The sequence below is a fragment of the Aspergillus pseudonomiae genome, assembly GCF_009193645.1.
Source record: "Aspergillus pseudonomiae strain CBS 119388 unplaced genomic scaffold BDV37scaffold_30, whole genome shotgun sequence".
NCBI lineage: Eukaryota > Fungi > Ascomycota > Eurotiomycetes > Eurotiales > Aspergillaceae > Aspergillus > Aspergillus pseudonomiae.
In genome coordinates, this window is record NW_022476022.1 from 1 (window position 1) to 27771 (window position 27771).

General features: G+C 48.2%; 10 protein-coding genes and 1 non-coding gene across 11 annotated transcripts; 7 read left to right on the forward strand and 4 right to left on the reverse strand.

Moving 5' to 3' along the window:
* Nucleotides 1–9: 9 nt before the first annotated feature.
* Nucleotides 10–1748, forward strand: zfpA (putative C2H2 finger domain protein). The gene has a single exon (XM_032078411.1). The coding sequence runs from the start codon at nucleotides 101–103 to the stop codon at nucleotides 1442–1444; it is 1344 nt and encodes a 447-aa protein (XP_031941740.1). The 5' UTR covers nucleotides 10–100; the 3' UTR covers nucleotides 1445–1748.
* Nucleotides 1749–1839: 91 nt separating this feature from the next.
* On the forward strand, nucleotides 1840–3274 carry BDV37DRAFT_112843 (putative bis(5'-nucleosyl)-tetraphosphatase). Its single transcript, XM_032078412.1, has 2 exons — nucleotides 1840–2060; nucleotides 2129–3274. Exons 1-2 carry the CDS (start codon nucleotides 1935–1937, stop codon nucleotides 3041–3043), a joined length of 1041 nt encoding a protein of 346 aa, XP_031941741.1. The 5' UTR covers nucleotides 1840–1934; the 3' UTR covers nucleotides 3044–3274.
* Nucleotides 3275–3459: 185 nt separating this feature from the next.
* Nucleotides 3460–5276, reverse strand: BDV37DRAFT_271318 (uncharacterized protein; the record flags this gene model as incomplete). The annotated part of the gene is made up of 3 exons (XM_032084702.1): nucleotides 3460–3684; nucleotides 3746–5121; nucleotides 5213–5276. The coding sequence occupies 3 exons, from the start codon at nucleotides 5274–5276 to the stop codon at nucleotides 3460–3462; spliced, it is 1665 nt and encodes a 554-aa protein (XP_031941742.1).
* A 2941-nt stretch (nucleotides 5277–8217) lies between these two features.
* BDV37DRAFT_271319 (uncharacterized protein) lies at nucleotides 8218–11861 on the reverse strand (the record flags this gene model as incomplete). Its single annotated transcript, XM_032084703.1, has 7 exons — nucleotides 8218–8318; nucleotides 8376–9123; nucleotides 9186–9467; nucleotides 9537–10048; nucleotides 10445–11518; nucleotides 11587–11650; nucleotides 11850–11861. 7 exons carry the CDS (start codon nucleotides 11859–11861, stop codon nucleotides 8218–8220), a joined length of 2793 nt encoding a protein of 930 aa, XP_031941743.1.
* Nucleotides 11862–11896: 35 nt separating this feature from the next.
* On the forward strand, nucleotides 11897–12435 carry BDV37DRAFT_282718 (putative small nuclear ribonucleoprotein SmG; the record flags this gene model as incomplete). Its single annotated transcript, XM_032087107.1, has 5 exons — nucleotides 11897–11926; nucleotides 11996–12067; nucleotides 12187–12261; nucleotides 12314–12346; nucleotides 12409–12435. The coding sequence occupies 5 exons, from the start codon at nucleotides 11897–11899 to the stop codon at nucleotides 12433–12435; spliced, it is 237 nt and encodes a 78-aa protein (XP_031941744.1).
* Nucleotides 12436–12916: 481 nt separating this feature from the next.
* On the reverse strand, nucleotides 12917–16889 carry BDV37DRAFT_282719 (transcription initiation factor TFIID subunit TAF2; the record flags this gene model as incomplete). Its single annotated transcript, XM_032087108.1, has 4 exons — nucleotides 12917–13240; nucleotides 13299–14090; nucleotides 14145–14513; nucleotides 14565–16889. The coding sequence occupies 4 exons, from the start codon at nucleotides 16887–16889 to the stop codon at nucleotides 12917–12919; spliced, it is 3810 nt and encodes a 1269-aa protein (XP_031941745.1).
* A 500-nt stretch (nucleotides 16890–17389) lies between these two features.
* Nucleotides 17390–19605, forward strand: BDV37DRAFT_247324 (sn-1,2-diacylglycerol cholinephosphotransferase). The gene is made up of 6 exons (XM_032081858.1): nucleotides 17390–17607; nucleotides 17674–17777; nucleotides 17848–17973; nucleotides 18036–18079; nucleotides 18131–18208; nucleotides 18258–19605. Exons 1-6 carry the CDS (start codon nucleotides 17580–17582, stop codon nucleotides 19168–19170), a joined length of 1293 nt encoding a protein of 430 aa, XP_031941746.1. The 5' UTR covers nucleotides 17390–17579; the 3' UTR covers nucleotides 19171–19605.
* A 155-nt stretch (nucleotides 19606–19760) lies between these two features.
* Nucleotides 19761–19834, forward strand: BDV37DRAFT_t105. The gene has a single exon. It is a non-coding gene; the product is annotated as a tRNA-Ile (tRNA).
* A 786-nt stretch (nucleotides 19835–20620) lies between these two features.
* On the forward strand, nucleotides 20621–22941 carry BDV37DRAFT_282721 (putative choline transporter Hnm1; the record flags this gene model as incomplete). The annotated part of the gene is made up of 13 exons (XM_032087109.1): nucleotides 20621–20729; nucleotides 20786–20866; nucleotides 20926–20976; nucleotides 21030–21206; nucleotides 21264–21452; nucleotides 21506–21693; nucleotides 21741–21764; nucleotides 21819–21846; nucleotides 21908–22120; nucleotides 22178–22235; nucleotides 22287–22418; nucleotides 22493–22677; nucleotides 22784–22941. 13 exons carry the CDS (start codon nucleotides 20621–20623, stop codon nucleotides 22939–22941), a joined length of 1593 nt encoding a protein of 530 aa, XP_031941747.1.
* A 395-nt stretch (nucleotides 22942–23336) lies between these two features.
* BDV37DRAFT_282722 (uncharacterized protein) lies at nucleotides 23337–24210 on the reverse strand (the record flags this gene model as incomplete). The annotated part of the gene is made up of 4 exons (XM_032087110.1): nucleotides 23337–23409; nucleotides 23468–23525; nucleotides 23588–23708; nucleotides 23782–24210. 4 exons carry the CDS (start codon nucleotides 24208–24210, stop codon nucleotides 23337–23339), a joined length of 681 nt encoding a protein of 226 aa, XP_031941748.1.
* A 1745-nt stretch (nucleotides 24211–25955) lies between these two features.
* Nucleotides 25956–27328, forward strand: BDV37DRAFT_112969 (uncharacterized protein). The gene is made up of 4 exons (XM_032078413.1): nucleotides 25956–26017; nucleotides 26082–26234; nucleotides 26295–26389; nucleotides 26460–27328. Exons 2-4 carry the CDS (start codon nucleotides 26129–26131, stop codon nucleotides 26826–26828), a joined length of 570 nt encoding a protein of 189 aa, XP_031941749.1. The 5' UTR covers nucleotides 25956–26017; nucleotides 26082–26128; the 3' UTR covers nucleotides 26829–27328.
* The last annotated feature ends 443 nt before the right edge of the window (nucleotides 27329–27771 follow it).

A 27771-nucleotide genomic window follows, 5' to 3' on the forward strand; every position in this document is an offset into this window, starting at 1 on the left:
CCCCCCCCCATGCTGTGGTAGATCGCTGACGAGTGTATCAACAATAGACCCTTCTTTGATTGAGACATTACAGCCCCAAACGAACATTCCTCAATCGTCTATGCCATACCCTGGGCAGCCGAACTACGGCTATCATCCTCAGTCCCCCGAGCTTCCCTATCTTCCCCAAGCCGAGGAGTGCCATACGAAGCAGGCAATTGCACAGCAGCTCAATCACATCCCGACATCTTCTCCTTTGATCAATGACCGGAGGTCCTCCATCTCCTCTGAGCTCTCCCGTCGCTCACAGCTGAGCCCGGCTGCTAGCAACGCGGATCTTGATGATGACACCAAGGAGAAGGGACGGTGCCCCCACCCTGACTGCGGACGCGTCTTCAAAGATTTGAAGGCCCACTTGCTAACCCATCGGTCGGAGAGGCCCGAGAAATGCCCCATAGTTAACTGTGAATATCATATCAAGGGCTTCGCCCGCAAATATGACAAGAACCGTCATACTCTCATCCATTACAAGGGAACAATGGTCTGCGGCTTTTGTCCAGGATCTGGCTCGCCGGCGGAAAAAAGCTTCAACAGAGCAGATGTCTTCAAGCGTCACTTGACTTCAGTACATGGCGTGGAGCAAACACCGCCAAACTGCCGGAAGAAGAGCCCAGCTGCGTCTAACAAGGCTGTCACAGGATATCGCCACGATGCGACTGTCAAGTGCTCGACATGCCCTGACACCTTCGACAACGCTCAGGAATTCTACGAGCACTTGGACGACTGTGTTCTCCGAGTTGTGCAAAAGGAGCAACCTAGTGAGGCTGTCAACCAGAGATGCCTGGCTGAAGTTGACTCGGATGAGGAGGTGAAGAAAACCATGGAGAAGCATAAGCTGCTCGACACGGCTGGTACCGTTTATCGATACGATGATGAACTTGATGACGATGAAGACGATTCAAATGAGGTTCTGTCTCTCCGGCGATCCACCAACAGTGCTATGAAAGCCAGCAGAGGCAGCGCAAGTACTTCCGCCCGTGTGACACTGGGAAACAGCGCCGTTACCAAGCGCCCAATCGCCTCCAAGCGACGGAACAACCGTGATCGCTACCCCCAATCCTGGGGTTGCCCCAGAAGCAACATCAACATCAGAAAGCGCGTTCTGTGCGTGTTTGATGGCCCACGCCGTCTGTTGAAGGACGAAATGATGCTCAAAAACGAGCATGAAGTCCGTGTAAAGCTTCCTGGCGGCACTGGCGACGGCACTAATCGAGAGGCATATGTGACCGATCTGGACGTCCAAACTTTGAAGCGCGCAGAAGGCATCCTCAGTGCTACTGATGAAGAACGGGGCCCTTGGCTAGATGGGCCCTCTTCTCAGATGATTGGGCCACCGGCCATGCCGATGGCCGGTCTGTCCCATCCTTATGAAGGAGAGGTAGATATTGATGAGCTCATGGCTTGAACACTCTTCAGTTTCTTAAGTTCGGCTCTTGTTTTGCATACGTGGCATGAAGTTAGCGATATTTTCTTATGTCTGGCTAGTGTGATACCATTCTCTGTTGTTGTTTCCTTTTGGATATATTGGGTTCCATCTTCCCAACTCTGTACTTATATGATGTATTAATCCTGATCTTTGGCTGGCTGGACCTGTGGAGTTCAAGGAGGACAAGATGGAAAAAACAAAAAGCTTTTATTTATCAACATTAATTAGGTCATCCCACACTGATTTCGAGGTCCAATGTGACTATACAATGATTTTCTCTCCAAATACTTGACTTGCGTGTAGTTGAAGAATCGTTCAATATGGACTTGACTGGTATCCAAGAATCGGATGACGCCAATCCGGACTTTAGCCTCGTTTCTACCCGCTCACATGGTCCCCCGCCTTCCGCCTCCATCTGCCGCAACCTGATTTCAACCTCGCAACAGATTCAGAACCGGTCATTAACAAGATGCAATTAGGTTTGTCAGAAAGCCTTCCGGCCCTCGTATCCAAACGCTTCACGGCGGCTAAAGGATCTGGTCACCTTCTCTTCTCTCAGACACACCTGACCACCATTCAGACTGCAGGGATACCGGTACCCTTCCCTCTTTGAATCTTGCCCTACCAAGGTCAAATGCTAACTGTAATTCTCCTCTGTCTTAGTATCAACTTCGGTATTGCCCTGCCCTTGCAAATAAGCCATCAGGGGCTCCAAACACTGGAAAGCCCACTACCAAACCCAAATTCGACCCTTTCCAGGACCCGTCTCCAGAGCTCTTAATCGCTCAGATACCCCGAGAGAACCCAACTCATATACTAGTCCTCAACAAATTCCCCGTAATTCCCAATCATTTCATCTTAGCTACAAAGGAATGGAGACTTCAAACAGACATCCTGGAGAGGGAGGACTTGGATGCGGCTTATTCTTGCCTCAAAGCATGGAGTGAGGAGAACAAGGCAAACGGCGCAACCTCCAAGCGGCTTTTCGCCTTTTTCAACTCCGGCAACGAGAGCGGGGCGAGTCAGCCTCATAGGCATTTACAGTTCTTACCAGTCGAAGCCATGTCTCAAAGTGACTCGGGGAGGTGGCAGCCCTTGATTGATGCAGTTTCAAGTCAACCAGCATGCCCCGGTTCTGAATTCTTGCGATGGGGTCAGGTACCCTTCGCACATTTTGCCCTTCCGTTGCCCCCGAACCCCTCTGCCGACACCCTACATCACATTTACCTGTCACTGTACAGAGCAGCGTTAGCAGCTGCACAAGGAAGCGTGGAAGGTTCCTCCCCGGCGACCAGTGGTCCAGCTGCTATCAGCTACAATCTAGCAATGACGGATTCAGTGATGATGATCTGTCCGAGAAGAAATGAAAGTGCTCAAATCCCAGTTGACAGTGCAACGTCAGCGGAGGTCTCTGGGGCTGGCATCGTGGCCTTGAATGGTACAATCCTTGCTGGCACACTCATGGTAAAAGCTGAGGCCGAATGGGACGAGCTACGTCGTAACCCGGATTCCCTTAAAGAGATACTGACGACAATTGGGTATCCTCACCCAGATACGCGCGCACTCTCTCTGCTTTGAATTCTGTGTCTCGATCACCCTCATAACATTCCTTCTTAACCAGGAGTGCCTTGGGACGAGAAACATTTATACGAAGCCATACAATGGAGAAGAAACCGTACAGACTTCAGGCCAATGTCCCACAGTGACTGAAACAGTTGAAATTACACCATTAGAAGAGAACGAACGGAGGTAAAACAAAAAGAGTTGGGTAAAGGCTAGCCAAACTAGCCCAAACACAACAGATACTGCTAATAAGCTCCTTGTATCAAAGTAAACATGGACACTCCAAGTGGGAAAGAGATGGTGAAGCAAAGGGCCACAGTAAACCTAAGCTCGTCATGTGGATATAGTCAAACGCTATCAGAAAGGGCCGTTTGCACTTCCTTCATCTATTGCATCCATCGAAGAACTTCCTGGGCATTACATGCCGGAGATCAATCCCAGAACTTCACACCGTGTATGTCGCACCACTTCTTCTTGCAAGTGGCATTTCCAAAGTGATATGAGCCGCCATGAAGCCAAATATATTGGGCTACCCTCTTCCAGGACACCTTGGGTGGCTGACTGGTAGCCGAAGATTGACAGCTAGGCCCGTTACCACTACGGGCTTGCTTGTTGTCTTCCATGCAGGCCTTCACTGCCTGGCACAGCAGGCTTATCTACAGACTCATCAGTAACCAGTAATAGGCCCTGCCTCGGGCACCTTAAGGAAGTACTAACATCTTTCTCTTGCCACTGAGGTTTCCTCACCCGCTGTTCTTTGGATTTCGTGAGCGTCCGAAATCTTCCTCGAAGTGTTGACTCGGCTTCTTTGAAGCCACCAATTCTCTTGATGTCCTTGTAAGAGAGCCCGCGTAGCTTACATTCCACCAGGAACTCGTCTCTGCCATTGCTGTGACAAGCAGTTTGTTTGCTAGCTCGTTGGCCTCGGAGAACGTATCTCCTGTTGGTTGTATGGGTTGGATGCACCAAGTGGTGTATACATGGGCTATCATGGTAGGGCTGCGCTGGGCTGTGCTCTGAATTCTCGGGGGGTCGCTCTTTGACAAAGGGGATGCTAACATGCCCGACTCTGCTTTGGCAGCGGGCCATAGTTGGTTGCACATAATATTGACACGCGTTTCCCTCCAGCGGTGAACTATGAATATTGTCGTTGATAGTGGGAGCATGATCGAAGTCCTCTTCGACGTGGCCATCAAACCCATTCATACTCAATCCACATAGAATATCCACCCAGAAGGCATCACCACGACTAGTGCTTTCTTGTTGCACATTCCAGGCTGTTCGAACTCCATCAGTGGGCCAAGGAGGCGGCGTAAAAGGCCCGCTAACTGGAGTGAAGTAGTTGACGATAGGCACAGATCTTTTTCCCGATGACGTTAGGAAAAGCTCAGATGAGTCGACTTCGCTTGTTGTCCATTCTTGGTGTGGAGCTCTGCTGTCAATGAACAAAGGTTCACGTGAATTATCAGGCGTACTGAAGGGTGATATTGCCACAGATTCAGGTTCAGGCCCGGAAAAAGATGAGAAGCTGCCGTTCATACACGAGATGGGCAGCCGGGGGATTGGATGAGCTATGCCAAATATGACATCATCTGTCTCGACCTTTTCTCCTACTGCTAACTCTTCATTGCCGGGATACACAGCATTTTGTGTGTGCTGGTCATGAGTATGAGGTACGGATATCTCGCGACCGTTTTGTATGAACGAGCCCTGGATTTGCGACGATGGCTGAACCCGACAGCCATAAAATTGCACCTTACTTTCCTCGAAATCTGTTGACGTAAGAGTTTCAGGCCAGCAGCCAAGGTCATTGCTCATAGCTCTATGGGCCATCAAAGTTTTGTTTGCCATGTCATCAGGGCCCATTGAATGGCAGCCATTGGGTTCCAGCCAGCGGTGCATTTGGGATTCTTGACTCTCGGTGGCTTCTCTAGAACACAATATTGATTCAGTTTGCGGGGCACAGAAATTAGTCGGGAAAACACCCCCGAAATTATGAATGAGGGAATGGCTTGAAGCCAAATTAGGAGAAACGAGGTCTTTGTCGAAGGCTAGCCTTGTTTTTCGCTTAACTGGATCAACATGAACGTCGACTATCGCCTTAAAATGAGACAAATAACTATTGCTGACAGCCACTTCACCGCTTCTGTCATTTATGGTTCCAGTTGGGACTGACCGGAGAACGTACAGGAGTTGGTGCTTCTGAGTGATGCACGTTGCTAGTCCAATTGACGCCTGCAGCGATCATTAGCCTATCTAGCACTTGGATAAGTATGGGGAGGGTTCGATTGGTTTTCGCAATCGACTAACATACCCCAACTATCCTGGGCGAGTTTTCGAGGCCTCAGCACAAGGGCCACTTGAAGCTGACCGTGGTGTCTTAATTGCCGACGAGTTCTAAACGACAAGACTTGCTCTGGAACCTATGGCGTGGGAACTCAGGGATATGGAACAAAACAAAGCAAAAAAGAGTCCGGCTCGGAAGCGAAAAGTGAACCGATTTGTCCTATGCTGATACCTATAGGCTGAACACGAGACCTTTTTCCTCCTATAGGCCACGGTACAGAGATTCCAAGTGGGCGCCGTGATGTCTCAGACTCTCCCACCCAGCAGAAACTTCCTCTCCCTGGTGAAGTAACCCGACTGGTTGAGCGCACTCTTGGGATTCTCTTGCCCAAAGTTATGTCCCACCCAAGTTTGACTGGAGGAGCAATAGGTTGTCAACGTCTCTGAGACAAGAAAAGGCGATGCCCAAGAAAAGCATAGAAAAACAAGGTTGGATTGAGCTCTTGTATATTGTCACCGAGATCAGCTATCTCTTTTAGTAAGATCTCTCTGTTCAACCCCCTGAAATGGCTGACAATCTCCATCAAGCCTTCGTCTACCCCCTGCCCTGATGCGAAAACATTCCTTGCTCTCTTTAGAGTATATTGCCCTCCGATCTTGGGCTAGATGATGACGACCGACGGCCTATAGTTCATCTAGTGCCGGAAAATAAGAACGGGTGCCACCAATCGTGTAGGGAAGAACTAAGTTTACAACGGTCACCCTGCAATACTTTACTAGGTGATCAATTGATGAGTCTCAATTTTGACCTCATGGGTGGCCAATCGGCCCAATCGAGAAATCATTTGTGGCGTAAGAGGCGAAATGCGAGGCAAAGGAGCATCAGGAACTCATGCAGAAAGGACAAAAGAAGATTTCGTGGCACTCTGTCTATCTGGTAGATGTGGTAGTTTTTACTGGCAATGTGTAAAGGTATGCCCGGGTACCCACATAAGGCTTTGTTCATATCAACTTTCCCTATGCCACCTTCAGCGATGACCGCATATCGCCAGCCATGGGGCTTGGAACCCGAAACATCTATTGGAGTCAAAGAAATGATCGGAAAGAACAACGGTGGCGCCGTTGAATCTATAGTCCTGACGTTTGCTCCACCCTTTTGAGCACGTTTCTAGACTTCCCAGCCCTACCTTTTCCTCTTCCTTCTTTCTCTGAGTGTGGTCCTACTATTGACAGTGTGGGTACCAGACATGGGGTAATGTGCATATGCAGGTCACTTCAGCTCTATCCACAAAAGATAAACCCATGGCTAGACATGGCGAAGAAGGGATTCTAGCGCAGAAGTACGACCCTCAGGTATATTTAGGCTACTCAGACACATACCAATTCCCTAATTTCATTGAACTATTGACCTCCGGTTTCATGACCTACCACACATGCAAACCAATCGGTTTGTCTTCAAGTCCTCGAAATGGAACAAGAGCGGTTCCCTACTATACCATTTCTTTTCTCGGATTGAAATCCTGCAGAACCCGCTGCACAGTCACATACACAGCTAAAGTACCCCAAACCCACATTTCCCCAGAGAATTCCAGGAAAGGGAGCACAAGAGAACCTTTCCCCTTCATTCAACAAAAAGAAAAGCAGAAGAGGGAAAATAAACCATGCTAGAGAGAGAGAGAGAGGCCCAGAACTTCTCTCCCCACATGATGCGTATTTCCCTACTCCAGGACCCCTGGACTGGTCCCAGGCACACCGTCCACTTGTCATTTTTTGGGTCCATGTAGTTTTATGCAGTGCAAGCCTCACCCACCCCGCGCACCATCCCCGAACCCCCTTCCTCTCTCACACTCCATGCAACATCAGGGTCAACATTACCACCATTCCCTCCCAAAAAGGGAACATTTCAAAAGTACCTTTTTATCTAAGGTGTGGCCAACTGGGAAACCTGGAAGAGAAGAATTTTTAAACGCAGTTTCGGGTTCCCAAGCGTTTGGTTCCGGGAGTCTAGCTAGGTACATACAAACCGGAAAGAACGGGCCGGGGAGCCTACTAGCATCAGAAACATCGATGCAAGCTCGATCTTCCACAATCGTCAAAAAAAAAAATAAAAAGGAAAAAAAGAAAACCAAAGATAGAAATATGCTTTAATATTCTGTTATAATATGCAGTGACAAGTTACTACTTTCTTTCATTCTTTCTTGTCGTGAGTATTAACAGGTAGATTAATTCAGGGGGATTAAATAAAAATGAACGGCGGGGAGTGCCAAAACTAACCCTAATTGAACCACGGCCTTGCACTACACACCCTCACAGCCTCATATCCCAACAGCGGTGTTACATGGTAAAAAACCATCCCGACCAGATTTAATCTCCCAGTGGGGTTTCCTTTGTCAGTACGACTGGAGTCAAGGGACGTTGGTGTGCTACCAGAAAAAGGAACAAACTACTACCATGTGTGGCGCTAATTTTCCACCCCGAGTTGTGTGGTGGTATCTATAGGACACACAGTGTACTACAGTACATCGATCCTTTCTCGCATTCGTTGCAGGCGATGAGAGATTTGATGGAAATCCGTCCTGGGCCCGTGCCCATTATCGATTCCTATGGAGGTTAGGACTTGAGGTTGTTTGGGGCAGAACCATATAACCCTAGGTCCTACATTGAAGGAAAAGGGTAACATATGGACACACTAATCACGCAAAAATAGAGGTGGCAAAGTATACCGCTATAGTCGTTGATTCAGCTTCTCTGCTTCTCTATGGGACGAAGGATGCCCTACTGCAGGATCTCATGTGATACACTTGCAGTCGGGCGTTTCGTTTCCGTGTAGATCTCCATAGCTGACTATTCAACGCATTTATAAATGGAGCCATGATAGGAAGGGATCCATGAGAAGCCCGGGGCTAGGAGGTATCGGAATGACTACGCTTCCCTGCATCTTCCAGATTCGCATTGGTCTCATGATGGCTCTCATAGAGGTCCAAGAGTCGGTCAACGCCGGACACTGTGACAATCAGAACGAAAAATTTCAACAGAAGCTAGTCGAAGATGAACGGCCCACCTGTCAAAAGAACAAAGGTGAATGCGTATAATATCATTGGAGATGTCATGAAATCGTACGCAAGCCCAAATTTCCCGACGAAAGACACTAAGCTCGCCAAGAGCACCCCGAGGATGATGCGGGTCGTTATTCCAATACTAGTGTAGAAGCTGTGGCGGCGAGCCAAAAATGCAAAGGCAGCAAAAAGAAACATCACCAGTGATGCAACGACGAAAAAATATATGTAGACAAACCCTAGTAGCTCCATGTACATCCTCAGCAACTGCGAGCTAGTCAACTGTCCTATGTTTGTCTCCTCCGAAGGTATGATTCCCATACTGGAAAACAGAGCGGCAGTAACATTACCCACAAGGTCATTGAGGTGATCATTTGTGACGAAGAAACCAAACACGTTCTCTCCCAGGCACAAGGGGTGGTTGGGCAAATCCTCCAAGATTGCGTCGATGGCCATCTTTTCTTTTATTGCGCCTCGGCTGTAATTAATCTCCATGTCCTCAATGGTGTTCCGAAGGAGACCAATGGCTATTCCCGGTCTGGGCCGTGGTTCCTCGCAAGCAAACATGATAGTTTCCTCGAGGTACGTGAGCTTCAAGGTAATGTCTAGGGTTAAAGCAAGGATCTGCGATCCTTCAAGAAGGAGAACTAGGGCCACATGAAAGGGAAAATGGAGCTGGGCCCATAGCTGCTGGGAATATTTGCCAAGTATGCCCCTTGGTGAGAGATCGTAATACGCTTGCCACAGAAAGTACTACTCCTGAGGTGTTAGCAACCCCGAAAGGGACGATAGATTGAATCTCTGAGACCACATACCACATTAGTAGTGACTCCTAGAATGTGAACAAACGACCACTTAGTCCAGCCCCCCGGCCGCACGGTCCTATTCACAATTCTGGTGACTGATATGACCCCTTCGCCAATGATGATTAGTGTAAGGAGACCCATTCTTACATTCAAGTGGGTATCTTGGAGCCCAATTCCGGGTGTCACACAAGATACTCCCATTATAACCCACATCTCTATTCCGAACAAAGCAAACCAAACGGTCCATATATAGGAACGGATCCCGTCCTGCACCCCGAAGATATAAAACATCTATCCAACAGGTCAGACTATGCATGTGGCTTCAATAGTAGTTATTATTTGTCTGTGCGGTAAGCATACCCCCAGATAGATTAAGCTTGAGACAAACAGCGTGGCGGCGATGATGGAGACCCCTTTGGCAGCAGGCTTCATTCGTTTCCGAATGAAGATGAGGTTGTTGACCGTATATTGCAGAGCCAGTAAGATTCGGCTTCCGCCAAGAAAGATACTCAGTGATTGAAAGGCCCAAACATTTTCGTCTTTAACACGGGTGGTAAATCGCGTGCCTGCAGATGCAAAACCAACCATAGCTGCTAGTTGTATAGCCTTGCAGGTTCGTTCGAAAATCGAGTCCCTGGCAAATCTGATGTCGAATAGAGTAACCTGAAGCCAGGTGAACCAAATGACCCCAAGAAAGCCTATGTAAGCCCCTAAGGCTTCTACATTGTGAATTTCATGCGTAGCAGTGAAGGTAGAGAGATTCGCCACGAAAAACAAGTCAAAGAACAGTTCGATAGGAGTAGCATCGAAATGCCTGTGGAGGCGTGTTCCATGATTCCCATCAATAGGGGTTTCAATAAACGGTATGGATTCTCGCCGGCTGCAGTTTGTTATGAGCCAGGCATATATATCAGGAAGCTCCTAGTCTGACTCACTGTGCATTCCCACGAGTATGCGACGTCCTACGTAGCGGCTGAAAATTGAAGAAAGGCATTCGCATCATCGTCAAGTGGATTAGATGAAACAGTTAAGAACTAGTCGATTGGTAAGTGAAGTCTAAAGTGTTGGGTATCATAAATAGGTCTTAAGCCAGGCTGGTGTCATTTCCAGCAATCCATTCGATACGCCGGAAAGAACGACAGGCGATGTCGAACCTTTCCTAACAAGCAGGTAAGCAATCCAGAGAGGCAGGTGCGTATATGCCTGAGCGGTAAATCATGACTCGTCCTCGGAGTTTCCGGTTGATACTGCCATGGAATGACCGATACTCTCCAATCCTCGCTCGGCAGCTGAATCCTCGTCCGAGCCAGGAGTGCGCCCAGCTTCTTGTTTGAGTTTCTCGTAGTTATCCCCAGCTTCTTTGATTAAAGCCTGGATCTCTACTTCTCGTACAGCTATTTCGGCCTTTTCCTTTCTCAGTTCTTCCATTCGATCAATCATCTGGGTTTTTGACTTTTCCATGACAGCCAAGGTTGTGCGTAAACGGTCAAGACAAGTTGATAGACGTGGGAGGGAAGTCATTTTGGGAGGAGTCTTTGGTCGATCTGTATAGTCTTTGCCGTCGTGGCCCATGGCAGCCTTTGTTTGGGCGGCTTCGTAAGCCGCCTTTTCTTCTAAATCTGAGTCGTCCTCGTCTGAGACCCCTTCGGCATCTTCAATGAGCTCTCGCATTTCTTCACGCTGCTTTTTAACCCTCTCGCGCTCAGCCTTTCTCCCCAGAGTTATGCGGCCATCCTCCACAAACTCGTCGAAGCCTTCTGCGAAATCCTCATCATCCCGAATAAGCCGAGTGTCCCTTAGATCCTCTTTTGCATTTCTCGAGTCCCACTCTTCATCCTCCATAGTGTCATCCAGCGAGATAAAGTCCTTCTCTGTTGAGATTCCATATTGCTGTTCTTTGGCCAAGCGCGCTCTTCTTTCTTTTTTCTCTCTAATCTCTGCTTCGCTAGGAATGGCGGCCGGCGCTGTGACTTTCATAACCTCGCCAAACTTTGCTGCGACATCAATAGTCTTCTCTTGGTCATCATCGGTGGTATTCTTTGGTGTTGAAGGCGTTGAATTTCGAAGCTCTTTCAAATATTCGTTGTTATAACTTGGCCGATCTTGTTCTGGGCCAACCCTGAGTGGAAGCTGACTACCTGATCCCGATGGCGTGAGTGACCTCTGGAGAGCACTATTTTCCAGTGCTCGCCTCCCAAGTCCTTGCCGATTCGGTAGTACCACTTCACTTTCCTGTTCGCCATCTTCAGCCATTGAAGTTTCTCCGGGGTTGAACGACAGGCGCGTTTTGGATTTTATTTTCGTTTTAGAGGAAACGGGGCGCTTGACAACCGGCCCAATATCTACGGCTTGTTAGTTACTCAATCTAGTGAAGTTTTTTTTTGGATCATGTTGCGCATAAACCACTGACCTTGTTCGCCGCCATCCTCTTCATCCTCCCCGCCAATCTTGCGGGGTTTTCTGCGGTTTGCAAACTTGGAACTCATAATAAGGATTTTGTATTATCAACCCTTTGATATTCCTGGTAGATATATTGCTTATCGCAAGGAAGTGTGCGTTGTTTCAACAGTTGCGTTAATCTGAGCTCCGCGCATCTTTGGAAGCTGCCGGGAAGAACATTTCTCCGGCACAGCTTTAATCCCACTGCTGTGTCTCAAAGTTCCGCCGCGCGACTGACCTCGACATCACGGCGGGATATACACCAGAACTCACTAGCCAAGATGCCTCAAGCTCAGCCCGAGTTGAAGAAGGTATACCTTGCGACTCACATTTACTTGTTGATTTGGACAGAAAAGGAGCTGACGGAGTTGTTTGACTAGTACATGGAAAAGCGGGTATTTTGCCAACTGAACGGCAACCGCAAAGTCATTGGTATCCTGAGAGGTTACGATGTACGTTGAAATCATCCGAACTTTTCTACTGCTGCGGACCTTTCACTTGCCGGCCCCGAATGCGAAAGCGTTGATATCAGGAGACTAGGTCATTGGGATCTGACGGTTATATGATACAGGTATTCATGAACATCGTGCTCGACGATGCTTTCGAAGAGAAGCAGGGCGGAGAGAAGGTCGCAATTGGCATGGTGGTACGTTTGGAGACTTCTCACGACGGGAGTTCGTAGCTAATCATCTGTGTAGGTCATTCGCGGTAACTCGGTCGTCATGCTCGAGGTTAGTATATCTGTTGCATACCCACCGTTTGAATATGGCTAATGCAAGCAATCCCTACACAGGCTTTGGAACGTATAAGCGACAAGTAAAGGAAACGCTGGATACCTTCATCGTGGGATTAATTTAATGCAGTACGGAGTTTACGGGTCGGTTGCTCTCTTTGGAACGATCGAAGGCACTTCGATTTCATCTCAAGCATGTTTACGATCAAATTGCAGTTTCAGTATTTGAGGGATCAAATTTAGGGGTTCCCTTGGTATATCTTATCGAGAGACATAATCTTTGACGACACAGCCTGATGATTGCTATGCAAGACATCATTCATAACATGGCTCGAGAATACCGCATCAAATGGGCATGAAACCGGCAAACCAGACGCGCATTTGAGAAAGAAAACCGGAACAGGGGAATAGATGGAGAAATCTTAGAAAATAAAATCGAGAAACGATATTCATTCCACCCTCGCGCCATAAGCCTCCTTTACCAGCCTCCCTCCAAAATAGAGGAATAAGGGAAAAAATAATAGTATAAGATACATGACTGAAGAATGATAAGAAGAAACACATTAATTTATTTTGGCTTCTGGCCAAATTTTAATTTTAATTTGAACCCTCCACCTCCAGGAGTAGATGGGGTGGTTGGAGTGGCGGGTGTCCTGGATGGCGCTTGAGGTACGGGGGAGGATCGATTCGGAATTTGCAGCTTGGTGATCGGCTGTGGACGTGGACTTGGGTGTGCTGACGGAGTACTTGGACCAAGCTTTGACTGCTTGAATGTGATGCGAGGAGCAGGGGGTGGCATACCCGGCTCTTCTCGTTTGCGTTTCGCAGGGTTTGCGTCTTTTGATGGAAGTGAGGTGCGGAATTTGCTGGAGCGAGTAAAATGCAGACGTCCCTACAGTATACATTAGCGCTGTTGTAAGACGGTCCGGGCATGATGCAGTAGAACTCACCTTCCCGAGATGCTTCACTTGCCAGTACCGCGGATACTTCAATGCAACCTTCACACTAGTGGTCGGGTCATACAAGATGCGACAGAGATCAGTAAACTCGGAAAGTTCCAGGATCCCAATGCACGGAGAATTGCACGCAGCCCATAATGACTCCTTGAGGAGTTGGTCGCTTTTGAGTTCACCTTTAAGTGCCTCTATGGCTCCAGGGACTGTCTGCCTCCGCGCGAGATCTGCCTGGCGGACCTCGGTGGAAGATTCTTGTTCAATGATTAAGCCATCACCGGAAGCTGGGGTCTTATCGCTTGATTCGCGACCAAAAGCCACAGGAGCAAGCGCCTTGCCAAACAGGTAATGAAGTCGCCGTCGAAGCCAAGAAGAAGAGTCGCTCGACATGGTAAAAATGAACCATCTTAGGAGTTCAGGGCTCTGGAAAATATCGGTCTCCACGAGACATTCAAATGCCTCCAAGCGAAGGAGGTCATAAGTGCCGGCCCGGGTATAAGGCAGGAACTGCATTATATCTAACTCCGTTATTTTGGCTTGCATGAGCTGTATCTGACAGCGTAGTGTAGTACGAGAATAGATGTTCTGGTACGAGCTGGACCATTCATCCATTCTTCGATATCTATCAATTTCGGCAATGGCGTCTTTCTCCAATTTTTCTTCGGCCTGAGACTCAAGGACCCCCTCCATGTCGAAATCATCCAGATCATGGGAGCGAGACTCAACTTTGCCTAGCATCGCGTGACAAAGAGACTGCATAAGTGTCGCGACATAATAATTATCCGAATACTAGAAATGACATGAGCTAAGATCTAAGGCCAAGTCAAATGTGCGTTAACCTACCTCGTTGTTGGAATTATCATTGAACCGCAGCTTGTCATAAAGAAAACGCTTCACGCGCATCGGTGTTTTTCCATTGTTATCTCGTACTTTCGAGATAGCCTCTGGGATAACCAATTGAAGCACATAAGCAGCCCTATCGGAAAAGTCATTTGAGCGGGTCATGGGTGATCCTGGCAGACAGAATAATTCCTGGAACGCTCGTTCCAGGTGGAATAGCCCCAGCCAATTTATTTCTTCCTTGGCATGCCTGATCAAGGCCTTTGCTGCGGCCACACGGATTCCGTAGAAGTACCTTCGGTCCATCAGGGTTCGAACAAAAATCGTGGAAATCAAAGGGTGTTCTCTTTGGGCAGCCATATATTGTAGAGACTGGTATGTTTGTCAGCGTAAAGCTCTCAAGGCAGCGACGATTCAACTAACCTCTAACTGGGCTATAACATCTCGATCTTGCTGGAGCTGCGAAAGGTACATATAACCTGGCATCACCAAAGAAAGCTTGCAAACCCACTCGAAATCTGCGTCCATGCGAATCCATTCGTAAGACTCCTGGCCCATTCGCTCTTCGTCTTCCTTGCTCCAATCAGCCAGCTTCCACTCTTGGATTTCTTCCTCACTCTGGAGTACATCGCCCAAGCAATAAAGCAAGACATCTTCTTGTGCTTCTGCATTAGGATCACCTCCCGAAGCAGCAGCGGCTCGTTCTTTCTGCCTTTTGTTCCGCTTCAAACGCTTGTATTTGGTGTTATAAGGGATATCGAATTTGGTGACACCTTCTTTAATCTCGACAATATGTTCATAAGGTGTACCATCAGCTTCGTGGATTCTAATCGTCATGGAGCCAGTAAAGACCGGCTGAACAACACCGGCATAGATACCCCGAATCTCCTCCTTGACATCGCGCATAAATGTATTCTTGTCCAGGTCACGTGTGCTAGGCTGTTCCGATTGCACTTGCTTTATCATCATTTCCACTACAAGCTTCTTTTTATTGAACCTCTGTGTAGCCTGAAAGCGGGGACATCCAGCACCAAAGACCCATTGCTGAAAGAATGAGTCCAGTTTCGCATGGCCCAGTCGTTCACAGGTCTTTTGAAAAAGCATAGTGGATACCGCCCCGTTCGGGATATCGCCCATTCGAGCATTGAGAAAAAGCCGAGAAATGATGCGGGACATTGTGGCCTTTCCACTAGCTTTCGTAAGCCTTCGGTCGAGGATGAAAAGCACGAGAGGGGCCTTAAGTGCTATGAAATCAATCTCAGAGGAGTCAAGCTGGAGTATATTTCCCATGTCAAATATTGAGGGACGCTCATAATCCAACTCGCATACTCTATCAGACATCTGTTTTAGTCGAAAGCGATATTCATTATTCCCACAAAGTTTCCTCATGAACGTATCTGTGATAAACCACGCAACGCCTACTGTGACCCAAGTATCAGTTGACGCCTTTGGAACAATGTTTACACCGATCCACTGAGACGCTAGGCCGTAAACAAGAGCACGGGTCGCGTCGTACATCGGATCGATGATATCTTCAGGAAATAGGAGATGACTGCTGCAGATTGACAAGCACGCTGTCGACAACGTATCCTCGGGCGCGTCATCTACGAAGCACATTTTGTAACTTGAAAATGGATACGACCCATATGATAAGGAAAAGAAGTCGATCGCCTTCGCCATCGGAAAGCAAGTGTTCCTGAGTTCATCGCCTCGCCCGGGAAGGCAAAAAGCATGCAAAGGAATGGCATTCTGGCCAAGCTGCTCATCTTGGTCGCTCTCCCGGAAATGTGCAAGGTTGACATATTCGAACGGGCCAACAGCAAATCCAACTTGCTGGGCAGAGAGCGGCGAGGTACACGCAAAGGATACTGTCTTCTTGCTGGTATCTTTCGGATCAATAATCTCATCTGTCATATCACCAGAACAAACCACCAGTAGGTCCAAGGCTTCATCATCCGGAGATATGTATCGACCGAAATTCGACGTCGGTTTAGGGCGCCCAGAAGCGCTGGAGCCGGATGGATCGCGGGGTTTGCGGTCAAACACATCCCCCAACGAACAGGGGCATTTGATAGAAAGCTCCCAGGTGCAACGTGACGAAGTGTCGTCAACGCAAGGGAAAAGAGGGCAACCGGCCCCATATCCAAGCGAGTTTGTCGTGAAGGCATGTGGATAACGTCTGTCACCATTCTCGACCCCCACGAATTGCAACCCATCCTTTATATTGTCAATAGTGAAATCAATGTTGACCGTCAGTGCCGTGAAACGCGGAAGCGTAGTATCTGGCGCTTTGGAGCTCAAAGGGCCTTCAGAATCGTCGGCAGTGCCAGTTGCACGGAGGGCCATTTGGTCTTGGGCCTCAACCGAGAAAGGGTCAAGTTCTTCGATCCTAACGCTCTTTGGGACCGACACAAGCAGGTCGGGCTCTGGCGGGGACTTAAGCAAGCCATCTATTTTCGAAGCAAGTCGCTGATGATAATGGGGACCGTACAGTTGTAGCGACTCGTAGGGATCCGCATATTTCATTGACGGTATCTTCCCGCAGACATTCAAGCGCCTAATCTCGCCCTGTCGGAAATTTAATCGAATAACACGGAGCTCTTTGTAGTGTGGATGGATCGTAATTTCAGTTTTTCCCTTGAGGCTCTTATTTGCAAAGTCTAGCTCCAGCTCAACCTTCTGGTGCGCAACGGTATAACCCAGTCCCTGCCAGGCAGAGCCGGCAGGAGCATCGACGACGCCAGGCATTGCGCAGAGTACTCAGTCGTGCACTGCGCCGCGAGCGCTTCCCTGATCCTCTACCGTCATGTCCAAGCTCAAGGAGCAATCATAAAACCTCTAGAATATCGTTTTCAGTCGACACTGAGATGATGAATAATCTGAATCGTTGATGCGAAAAGGCTTGTATGCGGTAGTTGAAGCTTTAGCAGCGGGGAACAACGGCCTGAAGTGGTTGATGGATGAGAGTTATTCAAAAGACAGCTGAAGGAAAACGAAGTTTACTCAGGAGTCATAGCACCTAGAAATAGGAGAAACCTTTCTATTATCAAACAGTAATGAGCGTGAAACGCAAGAAGAAAAAGCCACAGGGCTCTTCATTAACCTCCAACTTTCACTCTGTTTTTCATGTCGCGTTGTTGCGTCGAAAGCTGCGGAGCTCACAGACCAGCCCGCCCAGCACGTGATAAATTGTGATCCGCGGATGGAACGTCCGCCGATCCTCTTGGGTCCCTTTTCGTTCCACTCTTTTTTTCTCAGGGGATTTAAGGATCGTTTCCCTAGGTGTTTGTTATAAAGCACCGCAGATTTTGGTTCAACCTCTCGTCCATCATTTGTCGTTGTACCTCCTACTTCATAGCGCAATGAACTAAACCCAATCGTACGATACAATTTGCTGAAGTACTGATATACCATTCCATTGGCGGAATCCGAAGCAAAATGAACGCAATTTTCGAGAGGATCCAAGGTTCGTCCCCTGACTCTATATTAGGCATGAAGTCTTTTTTTAGCTGATTCTTTATATCGTACTTAGCGATCCAAGACTCGCTCTCCGACGAGGCTCTGGCGCCACTCAAAAGCTACAAGTACCAGAGTGTGGATAAATCCTTCATCTCTAGATATGTCCTGAAGCACTACGTACGATATCCTCTACCTCACGCGATCCTCGCCGTGCGACTCCTGTCTAAAAATGGTCTTTGCTCTTTAGTGGAATGCGTTTGTCGAACTCCTGCCGATGTGGATAGCTCCGAACATGGTAACCTTATTGGGTTTCATGTTCATTGTCGGAAATGTGATGCTCATAGAGATGTTGATGCCTGACCTTGTGGGACCTGTAAGCAAACAACCGGCCTGCTTACCAATTTCTCGCCCAGCACTAAGCCTTGTCGATGATAGGGTCCCTCTTGGTTATATTACAGCTTTGCTTTTGGCATGTGGATGTAAGCATTAAGATTGGATATCATTGAGTGGTCTTATCTCACATACCAAAGGTACTCCACGCTGGATAACGTTGATGGCAAACAAGCCCGGAGAACGGGAACGTCTAGTGGGTTGGGGGAGTTGTTTGAGTGAGTGAGCATTTTGGGAGTAACATGGGCAGTTGCTAACATGTAACAGTCACGGCATCGACTCCTTGAATTGTACGCTTGCTAGTCTACTAGAGACTGCCGCGTTGGGCTTTGGCTCCACGAGTCTAGGCGCCTGGACAGCTCTCGTTCCTTGCCTCGCAATGTATTTCTCCACCTGGGAGACCTATCATACACATACACTCTACCTCGGCTACTTCAATGGCCCTACCGAGGGTCTTCTGATCGCAATTGGTTTGATGGTGGCATCGGGCTGGTATGGACCTGAAATATGGTCTCGGCCGATCGTCGAGTTCTTGAACATCCCCCAGATCTTTGGAAACAACTCCATGAAGGACCTTTGGATTCCCCTCCTTCTCTCATCGTTCTTTTTGGGGCATTTGCCTGGTTGTGTCTACAACGTCATTTCTTCAAGAAGGAAACAGAATCTCCCCATATCCCCAATCTTCAAGGAGTGGGTACCAATGATCGTCTTCACTGGATGCAATATGGCTTGGCTCTTCTCTCCTTATTCGAGCATATTGGCTGATAACCGCTTGGTGCTGTACTGTTGGACAATCTCATTCGTCTTTGGACGGATGACCACCAAGATCATTCTTGCGCATCTGCTGAGACAGCCATTCCCTCATTGGACAATCTTGCAAACCCCTCTAGTTGGTGGTGCCATTTTAGTGAACTTGCCCTGGATTGGTCTTCCCGGGATGAGCGCGTGGGTGGAGCTCCTGTACCTGCGGGTTTATCTCCTCTTTGCCTTTGCCATCTATATGTACTGGGCATTCTTGGTTATCAACCGGATCACGACTTTCTTGGGAATTAATTGTTTGACGATTCGGCGCGACAAGTCGGCAGCCCGAGAGCAGGCTTACCGTGACATTGGTGAGAGAAATTTCGAGGATGCCAATACTGGTGGTGACACTAACGCTGGGCGCTATAAAAGTCATTGAATAGTTTCTTTAACATGGGCTGGTTACGTTAGCCATGGCTGACCAGATATTTGTGTGTCCCAAGTTCGTTCTGATGAGCACGCGCTCGGACTATTTTGTTCCGACGGTGAATCATGACAGGAATTCCCGAGTCGGCCAATAGTGCATAGGGATTGAGACGGGATTTGAGGTGTTTTCGAGAGGCCCAGACCTCGCAACATCAAGAGCCCATGGCCAGGCTACTGTAGCCTGACTTGGTCTAGCTTGTCTTCTCAACTATATATACTTTCTGTAATTACGTTTCTAATGGCCTCTATGGATACGCCACTGGCACCACTTATGAACTTACGACCTCTGTGGATGGCTCACGCAAGAGTGATTATGAAGACAGGTTATGGATGCAAAGCTTCTGATGGTATATAGTTAGATAGTATAATATTAATGTCCATAGATGTGTGCCGTATATCCTATGTTTCCCATGGTTGTGAGTAAGGTTAATACCTTCACTAGAGCTCTCCCATCAGATGATAGACACTCCTAGGTTTATTAAGGTCGAAGTTGTGAGTACCGTGCTCTATAATGCCTAAAGTTGAACGCTGATTCAACAAGCGGGTCCCATAACTCAGTCGGTTAGAGTGCTGAGCTAATAACTCAGAAGTCGAGAGTTCGAGCCTCTCTGGGACCAGCCATTCTTTTTTGCGCCCTTCCTCCCCACTTCCCCCTCCTTTCGGCATCCTCTCTCCCTTCCTTATTCGTTGTTCTTCTTTTTCCTTGGTCTCTTTCCTGTCTCAAGATAATCGGAATTAAAAGCTTCCAACCGAATTAACTCCGCGAAGTCACGATATAAATTTTATCAAGTTGTTGAAGTAGGTAGTGTGGGCGAGTTTCCACGTCATATACTAGTAGTTGATATCGATGTCGGCCTCAGGGCTGGTATGCTACCAAGTACCTCCACTGCACATCATTTCAATGTCGGGCCCCTTGCATTGTAGGCCAATGACCTTCTGTAGCTGCTCCGAGAGGCCAGATAAGCGTCCGCTCGGGAGATAAATCTGATAGTACACAGTCGTGACAGGCAGTATGATGTCTAACTACCATCAGTATTACTAGTTGATGACACCCAAGCAGTGTTACATTGCCATCTGTGATCACCGCCCGGTCTTCCCGGTGATCTGACCGCTAAATCCGGTGAACTGGGAAGTTCTCCGGCTTAGTAGAAATCACCGGCTCTCATTTGTCTAGGTATGCTTCTACTGCTCATACTTGTTGGAGTGAAAGCACCCGACACATTCCCTTATTCACAGTTAACCTCATCCCTGTGTTACTGACAAGACACCTTCGCATGGTGTGTCACGACTTGTACCTCCTGCTCATTTCCTATTGAAAACATTGCTATAATCGCCCCTAATATCCTTTGATACGCCCGGCCAGTAAACCTCACATAGAGCGCTCGTGCCTACCTGCGGAGAGTATGTACAGATCTACAGATACCTCTGCTCCTGGCCTGAAAGTTCCAGACAGCAGAGAGTCTGCAGTCATCCAAGTTCAAGATGCAGACGAGCTGCGTTTGGCCCAAATGGGTATATTGGCTTTCCCAAGCACAGCAAAATTAGTATGTATACTCATTGTTTACCAGGTCACAAACAGGAACTGAAGCGCCATTTTTCTGTTTGGAGCTTAATTGGACTGGCTGCTAACTGTACCATATCCTGGACTGGTACGTTGGCTATCTGTGTATACGGTCGACCAATCGTTGCTGACACCGTGAGCTGATAGGGCTTGGACTTGGTTTGATCACCTCCATCAACGCTGGTGGGCCCGGTGCTCGTATAGTCTACTCCGGATAGAGTAATCCAGGGTTATATCGCTGACCAAGCTAGTTATCTACGGATTTATCCTCGTTTTTATCCTCCAGTGCTTCCTGGGCACGTCGTTGGCGGAATTCGTCTCGGCTTATCCAGTCGAAGGTGGAATGTACCACTGGATCGCAGCTATTGCCCCAAAGCGCTATAACAGTCTCTTGAGCTTCCTGACAGGCTGTTCTACAGTCTTTGGCTGTGAGAAGACAACACTACCATTGGTTCTAGCTAGAGGCTGCACTAACTACTCTACAGGGATTTTCACGGCAGCATCAACAAACTTGGTCTATGCCTCAAACTTCATGGCCCTAATTGCGTTGTATCACGATGACATTAAGCTCAAACCCTGGATGACTTTTGTTGCATATCAGGTCTTGAATGTCTTGTCATCTGCAGTGGTTATGTTTGGAAATCGTTACATTCCGAGAATCAATAAGTTTGCCTGTAAGCTGTGCTAGGGCAGCAATGATGAGGGGCTTGCTAATGCGAAGAGACAGTGGTATACCTCCAGCTAGCATGGTTTGTCATCACGGTCACAGTGGCCGCGACAGCGCCCACCCACAATGATAGCAAGTTTGTTTTTCGAACCTGGATGAACAATACAGGTTGGGAAAGCAATGTTATCTGTTTCATCACGGGCTTGGTGAATCCGCTGTTCTCTCTCGGGGGATTGGATGGCATTACAGTACGCATTAACTCCTTGTTCTTGACGCAGTGCTAACGTGGCTGCAGCATATCACAGAGGAGATGCCAAATGTACGTGAGCATTATATTGCAACAGAACACGGTCATGGCTAATATATCGTTCAGCCTGGGCGCAATGCACCTTTGGCCCTAGGTGTGTCTCGAGCATCCCCAATCTTTCTCGCCGCAGGGAGCTGACCAATTTACTGCAATAGCATGCACCCTTATTATTGCTTTCATTACTGGACTTTCTTACCTTCTCAGCCTCATGTTCTCGGTGCAAGACTGGTCGAGTCTGGCAGACAGTCCAACAGGTCTACCACTGGCAGCGATCTTTGGTCAAGCAACACAGAGCCGTGGAGGCGCTTTCGCACTGACATTCCTTCTATGGATTGCCATTGGGCCTTGCATGATTGGCTCACAGCTCAGTATGACACCTTTTAAGCTCAAACATTTATATCTTTCCTAACTATATGGCTCCGCAGGCACTGGAAGAATGCTCTGGGCTTTTGCTCGCGACGATGGCCTTCCTTTCTCCAAGGTGTAAGTAGAGCAACAACTAAACTCTGCTAGTTAAGACACTGACTGCCTAAGCTGGGCCCGAGTCAACCCTCGATTCGGGGTCCCCTTGAATGCACAAATGTGTGTGGCAGTGATCGTAAGCCTTCTGGGTTGTATCTATCTGGGATCTACCACTGCCTTCAACTCCATGCTTAGCTCTGCAACGTACGTTGTTATTGTCCTCCTACGCCTTTCTCGGACACTTCGAGATCAAACATCCGGACTAACATATACCTCAGGACTATTAACAATCTCGCATATCTCGTGCCCATCTTCACTAATGTCGTGCTGAATCGCAGCACGATGCATCGCGGCCCTTTTCGCCTCCCGCATATTGCAGGCATGACCGTCAACATTGTTACCGTTATTTGGCTGGTCTTTGCCATTGTCTTCTTCAGTTTTCCGTTTTATATGCCCGTGACCGGTACGTCGGTTTTCACCTACCCTTTCGTTCGCCTCCTCTCCCTTATATACAACATCGTATCAGATGGGAGTTACGTTTGACACGGAGAATACTAACGCATCTACAGCCTCAAACATGAACTACACGTGCGTCTGTGTTGGCGGATTCATCATTATCGAGCTCCTGTGGTGGCTGATCGCTGGCAAACGGTACTCGAAGACTATGCAGAAGGCAAGGGAGGAGGGGAGTAACGTGATGGTTAGGGTGGATAGCAAGAACTTGTGATGAAGACAATGCTCGTGCTAGTTATTTTCGTGTTACTTTACTTCAGCCTCGGGCGTTCGCTGCGGATAGTCTTTCTTTCCTTTTTGTCCCTTGCTTTGCTCTTGATGAGGGAACTGCGATGATAATGACGGTGGAATCATGCTTACAAAGACTGCCACAGTAGTCGTCAAGAAATACAATGAAATCCATGAAACCCATGAAACCAAAGCAATGTTGCTTTATGTGCATGCAATGATGGAAGAACGTATCTGTATAAGTGGTGGAGCATGACATCTAGCCATGCTCAGGTACAGGTATTATTGTTTCCCTAGAGCCCCATTCACTCCAGGTAATATATAGATAGGCGTAACATCATGATTCTGTTAGTGTATAAAAGTAGTACAGTCGACGTGCAATTAGCATATGCGGCCAAATAGAAAGTCTTTCACGACTGGCGAACTAGAAAATTCAGGATTAAGAAGGACACAGCTGGTGAGCGCGGCGTGTCAGTGTGCAACAATGCGATATGAGTGTGCAATGAACTTACTTCAAGAAGTATTCCAGCCCGACCCGTCGAGATTCTAGGAATGCTGGGCGGAATTTGACTAGAGCACTCGTGTTAGTGAAGTCGAAATATGCAGTCATAAAACGTGTCGGCGAGACATACAGAGAACACTCTTCGGTGGTAGAGCTGGTAGGGCGTTCTTCGCGTGCGGGAATGAGGACACCAGCTTTTGTCGTAAGTCATCGAATTCAGAGTACCTCATTCGAACGTTTATGGGACCACCCTACAATCGCCGTTAGAACCAGAATATCCTTACGAAAGTCACGAGATGCGGTGGACGAGAGGGAAATGCGCACCTCGAGGGTTTGTATGGTACAGCTCCACACCACGTATGCGCCTATACCGGACTTCCCCTGGACGACAACATGGTCATCTACAGATACACTCCTGGCCCATAGTCCGCGGCTCGTCTCCGAATCTGGATCCTCTGTGTGGTCTTCGAGAGTGATGGCGGGCTGTTCGAGCGAGATCTGAGAGGTGCGGGATGCATTCCGGTGGTGACTCCAGTACGGCGGAACTATGCCGGAGACCGGGCGATCTTTGGTACCATTGCACACTTGCGGGAAGACTGTGCCATTGCTGACGCTGACACTGTTGGCAAGGGAGGTCGTGACGAGCGCATCAGTGTCTGAGACCCTGGAGGATGTTGTTGAGGGATGGAGTGGAGGGGATGGCAGCGGCTGCGGGCGAGGCACCAGGCTCGTCTCCTCATTCGCTCGCTCCATCCATTTAGATATCGAGCAGGACGAACAATGAATGGAGAATTGACCGTCGCGGTACGTTCTAAATATAAGTCGAGAATGCAACCTCACGGCCAGTGGCGGAGGCAAATCAAGCAAGGATGCCGCCTGATAACAACTAACGTGGTTCTACTACAACCCGAATCTGACTAGCGAAGTTTGCTGGCGCCGCAGAGGCCTGTGTGTTTCAGTCGGAGTTTTGTAGAGTGCGGGGGGAAATTTGAACAGATGTTGGAACTTGGAAGTGGTGCACAAGTCAGTGGCTGATAAGATAGGAGGCCGATCTTTTTTTTTCTTTGGTTTTTGTTTCCCTTGCGTAAAGTTTGCTCAAGTGTTCTCAAAAATGGGCCCCATCGACGGAGGGAGTTCAAACCAGACTTCATTCGGTTCCATTCAAGTTCCCATTGAGTTCCGGCTCGGAAATCACGAGACTGGGCCGAGTCCCCACTTCTTTTTGGTCTTTTTGTCTGAAGCAAGTCAAGTCATGTGGCTATCCTGCCAAAAGGGGTATTTAGCTTCAGACGTCCTGTTGTCGGAACTGCTAGGGATGTGTCACTCCACTCGTACTCTGGAGAGACCAACATTCCTCTGGTCTGTATTGATGTGGACCATTATTACCATTTTTTGTGAGGCGGCATTCTTATCTAGTAATTGAAAGCTCACGAGATCCATTGTTAATATATATTCGCTCTCCGTTGCAACGTTCCATCCTTTCCCAACAGTCCTTCACTCCCCATACACTAAACCAAGTGACACTGACTAGACCCTGAGAGGTAGTGACATGCTGAACTACTGTATTCTATGTCCCTAGAGCCACACTAAAGCAAAGCCAAGCATCGGGTGGCCCAATCACTTCCTTTGAACCTCGGGTAATCAACAACTTTCACCTGAGACATTTCAACCCCCAATCCAAGGAAACTCCCCCAGACATTCACAACGGCTCCGGCGCTTTCCAGGCCGTTCCAGCACCATGTGCGTGGTTTTTTTTCCGGTATCGCAGAGAGGTCAAAGTTCAAGAGTCAAGACAAGTCTGGACTTCCAAAGATAGCCACCTATCAACGAGGTGGGGAACCATCATAATCATGCGCAGAGGTTGGACGGCTCTGCAATCAGGGTCTGCATTACCGCCATTCTAGAAACATTACCTATGAAGGCCTCCCTGCCCAGCACCCTACTTGTAGCACTAGTTGGCTAGTCCGGACCCTAGTACCGTACCGTATACGGCACTGTCGGAAAGCTGCCCCGGATCGACAGTGATAGATGTTTTTTTCCCTTCCCTAAATGAAAAAATGTCAGGAAAAGAAGAGACCCGTTCATAATTGCTCATTTTTCAATGCTGGTAGTTTCTCTCAAGGCCTGTTAAATTCCCACCGGCGTTCGTTCGTGTAATAACCATACCGCCTTTCACCCTGGAAGAAGTTCAAACGCCCTCGATTCAACATGGGATAACAGGTGAGCTAAATTACTAGGAGGCATACAAGGAGCTCTCCAGGTGGCCAGACAAAGCTTTGAAGACTGATAGCGCCACCACCCCAACCTCGTTTCGGATGGCGGGAAACTTACTAGTAGAGTAGGACGTGGAGCACTGGGTCGTCGTACATGCTGTATATATCGGGCCATTGAATCATTCACCTTTTTTTCCTTTCTTTTTTCTTTTCCCCCCCCTCCATCTTCCTCCACCTGTCTTTTTCACATCTTTGTCAATCTGACACCCAATTTCAACATCTTCATCTGGAAACAATCTATCCATCACTGGAAGATCACTATTCTTGTTGTCTCCTTCTCCTACCTGGTAAGTCCAGTCCAAATGATGCTGCTCATGTACAACTACAAGCTAACCATTACATCCACGATAGCTTTTACAGTCATTCGTTAAGCTTCATCATCTTACAAACGCATCGCGATGGTTCTCCTTAGTTCCTTGGCCGTCGTTGCCACTGTAGCCAGTCTCGCTACAAGCCAGACCACTAGCTCTGTTAATCCAAGTAGTGTTTTAGAATCGACGAGAAGTGTGTTTTCCATGAACTGGAGATCTCTGAAGGAGCCATTCTGACTTTCGATCTTGATAGAGCAATGGTGTGAATCACAGACCTCGGCTTGTCCTCTCATCTGCCTGCAACTGCCAGGGGCCTCGGGCAACCCGAAAGAGAACAAATGCGACTACGTGAGTGATAGATATAATCCATCGTGCCCTCAATAGACACTCTAACGTGCCTCCTCTGGCTATGAAACAGAAATCCCTTGTATACTCGTGTATCTGCAGCAACAACCAGTCTCCCAACGCATCTGAATACTCCCAGACAATCCCCTACTTTGTTTGCACTGAGCAAAACAACCAATGCGTGAACAACTGCGACGGTGAACAACAGTGCCAGTCTGACTGCCGCTCTAAGAACCCTTGTGGCGCTCAGGACCCTAAGCGTGTCAATACTACCACTTCTACAGCTACCAGTACTGCTCAAGCGACGACTTCGCTGCCTCCTTTCACTGGCGTCCCGGATAAGAATGGGGTTGCCTCCAGGCCATCGGCAGATATGAGCCATATCTACGGTCTGGCCGTTGTGATGGCTGGGTTCTTTGCCGGCTTTGCGACTCTTCTGTGAGAATGACATTGATTAAATGACATTGCAAGTTGGATTGACAGCTGAACATTCCTGGGAGCGATGGGTCATCGACCAAAGCAGCATGACGAAATCCTTTACCATCACTAATACATTTCACCTCCAGTCATAGCGTACGGTGTCTCTGCATGATTATTCGCTTGCATGAAGTTCTTTTTCTTATCATTTCTATTATGAGCGTTGCGTGTATGTATGTCTTCATGATACTTCTCTCTAATAACCATAATCATGACTTGTCATTCAAAGCTTGGAAAATTTCTTGAAAAGTGTGGAGGACCCCAGCACCAAGTCACATTATCTCTCTCCACTTAGGTTTCTAGCCGTCTTCCATCAAGCATACAGCTCACTGGCATAAAAATACCATGGGAATCTTGGTAGAAATATTGGGTATGGAATCCTATATGAGGCAAGGATAGGAGATGAATTATCACAGAAATTCACGTAGCACGGGATAATGTTAGGCGCATTCACTTGACAGAAACCGACGAACCGTCAGTATTGGTGGTATGGCGTAACACATCTGGCAGGGCCCCGTGGCTTCCTATTTGGTCGTTGCGTCTACACTTTCCTCCCTTCATCATCGGCTTTGTCTACTCCTTCTCTCCACACCAGCCCCGTTCTTGTTGCAATCTTCTCTCTATCCCCTCTAATCGCTCACTTGTTTTAGTCTCTTTGGCCACTGTTACCTTTACCAACTTTGTGACTACACTACTTTGTGTTCAGAGCCATCCAGCTTGATCTCGATATCATGGTGCGCGACGGTGGGGTAAGGCCCTTGAGCGCCAGACACATCATCTATAGGGAGGACATCCCATACTCACATAGTAAAAACAGGACCGGCGGCGCTGCCATGTTTGCTGGGAGCGTGGCCACATTTCACTGGATTGTCCGGTCCGTCAAGGCCTACTCCATCTGGTATGTAAAA

What these genes read in the sequence shown, in the direction of transcription:
- BDV37DRAFT_112843 (XM_032078412.1), top strand. Translation starts at nt 1,935, where the DNA reads ATGCAATTAGGTTTGTCAGAAAGCCTTCCGGCCCTCGTATCCAAACGC. An exon ending in TTCAGACTGCAGGGATACCG is followed by an intron (nt 2,061 to 2,128) that starts GTACCCTTCCCT and finishes CCTCTGTCTTAG; the next exon opens with TATCAACTTCGGTATTGCCC.
- zfpA (XM_032078411.1), top strand. Translation starts at nt 101, where the DNA reads ATGCCATACCCTGGGCAGCCGAACTACGGCTATCATCCTCAGTCCCCC.
- BDV37DRAFT_112969 (XM_032078413.1), top strand. Translation starts at nt 26,129, where the DNA reads ATGGTTCTCCTTAGTTCCTTGGCCGTCGTTGCCACTGTAGCCAGTCTC. An exon ending in TGTTTTAGAATCGACGAGAA is followed by an intron (nt 26,235 to 26,294) that starts GTGTGTTTTCCA and finishes CGATCTTGATAG; the next exon opens with AGCAATGGTGTGAATCACAG. An exon ending in AAGAGAACAAATGCGACTAC is followed by an intron (nt 26,390 to 26,459) that starts GTGAGTGATAGA and finishes GCTATGAAACAG; the next exon opens with AAATCCCTTGTATACTCGTG.
- BDV37DRAFT_247324 (XM_032081858.1), top strand. Translation starts at nt 17,580, where the DNA reads ATGAACGCAATTTTCGAGAGGATCCAAG. An exon ending in TTTGCTTTTGGCATGTGGAT is followed by an intron (nt 18,080 to 18,130) that starts GTAAGCATTAAG and finishes CACATACCAAAG; the next exon opens with GTACTCCACGCTGGATAACG. An exon ending in GGGTTGGGGGAGTTGTTTGA is followed by an intron (nt 18,209 to 18,257) that starts GTGAGTGAGCAT and finishes AACATGTAACAG; the next exon opens with TCACGGCATCGACTCCTTGA.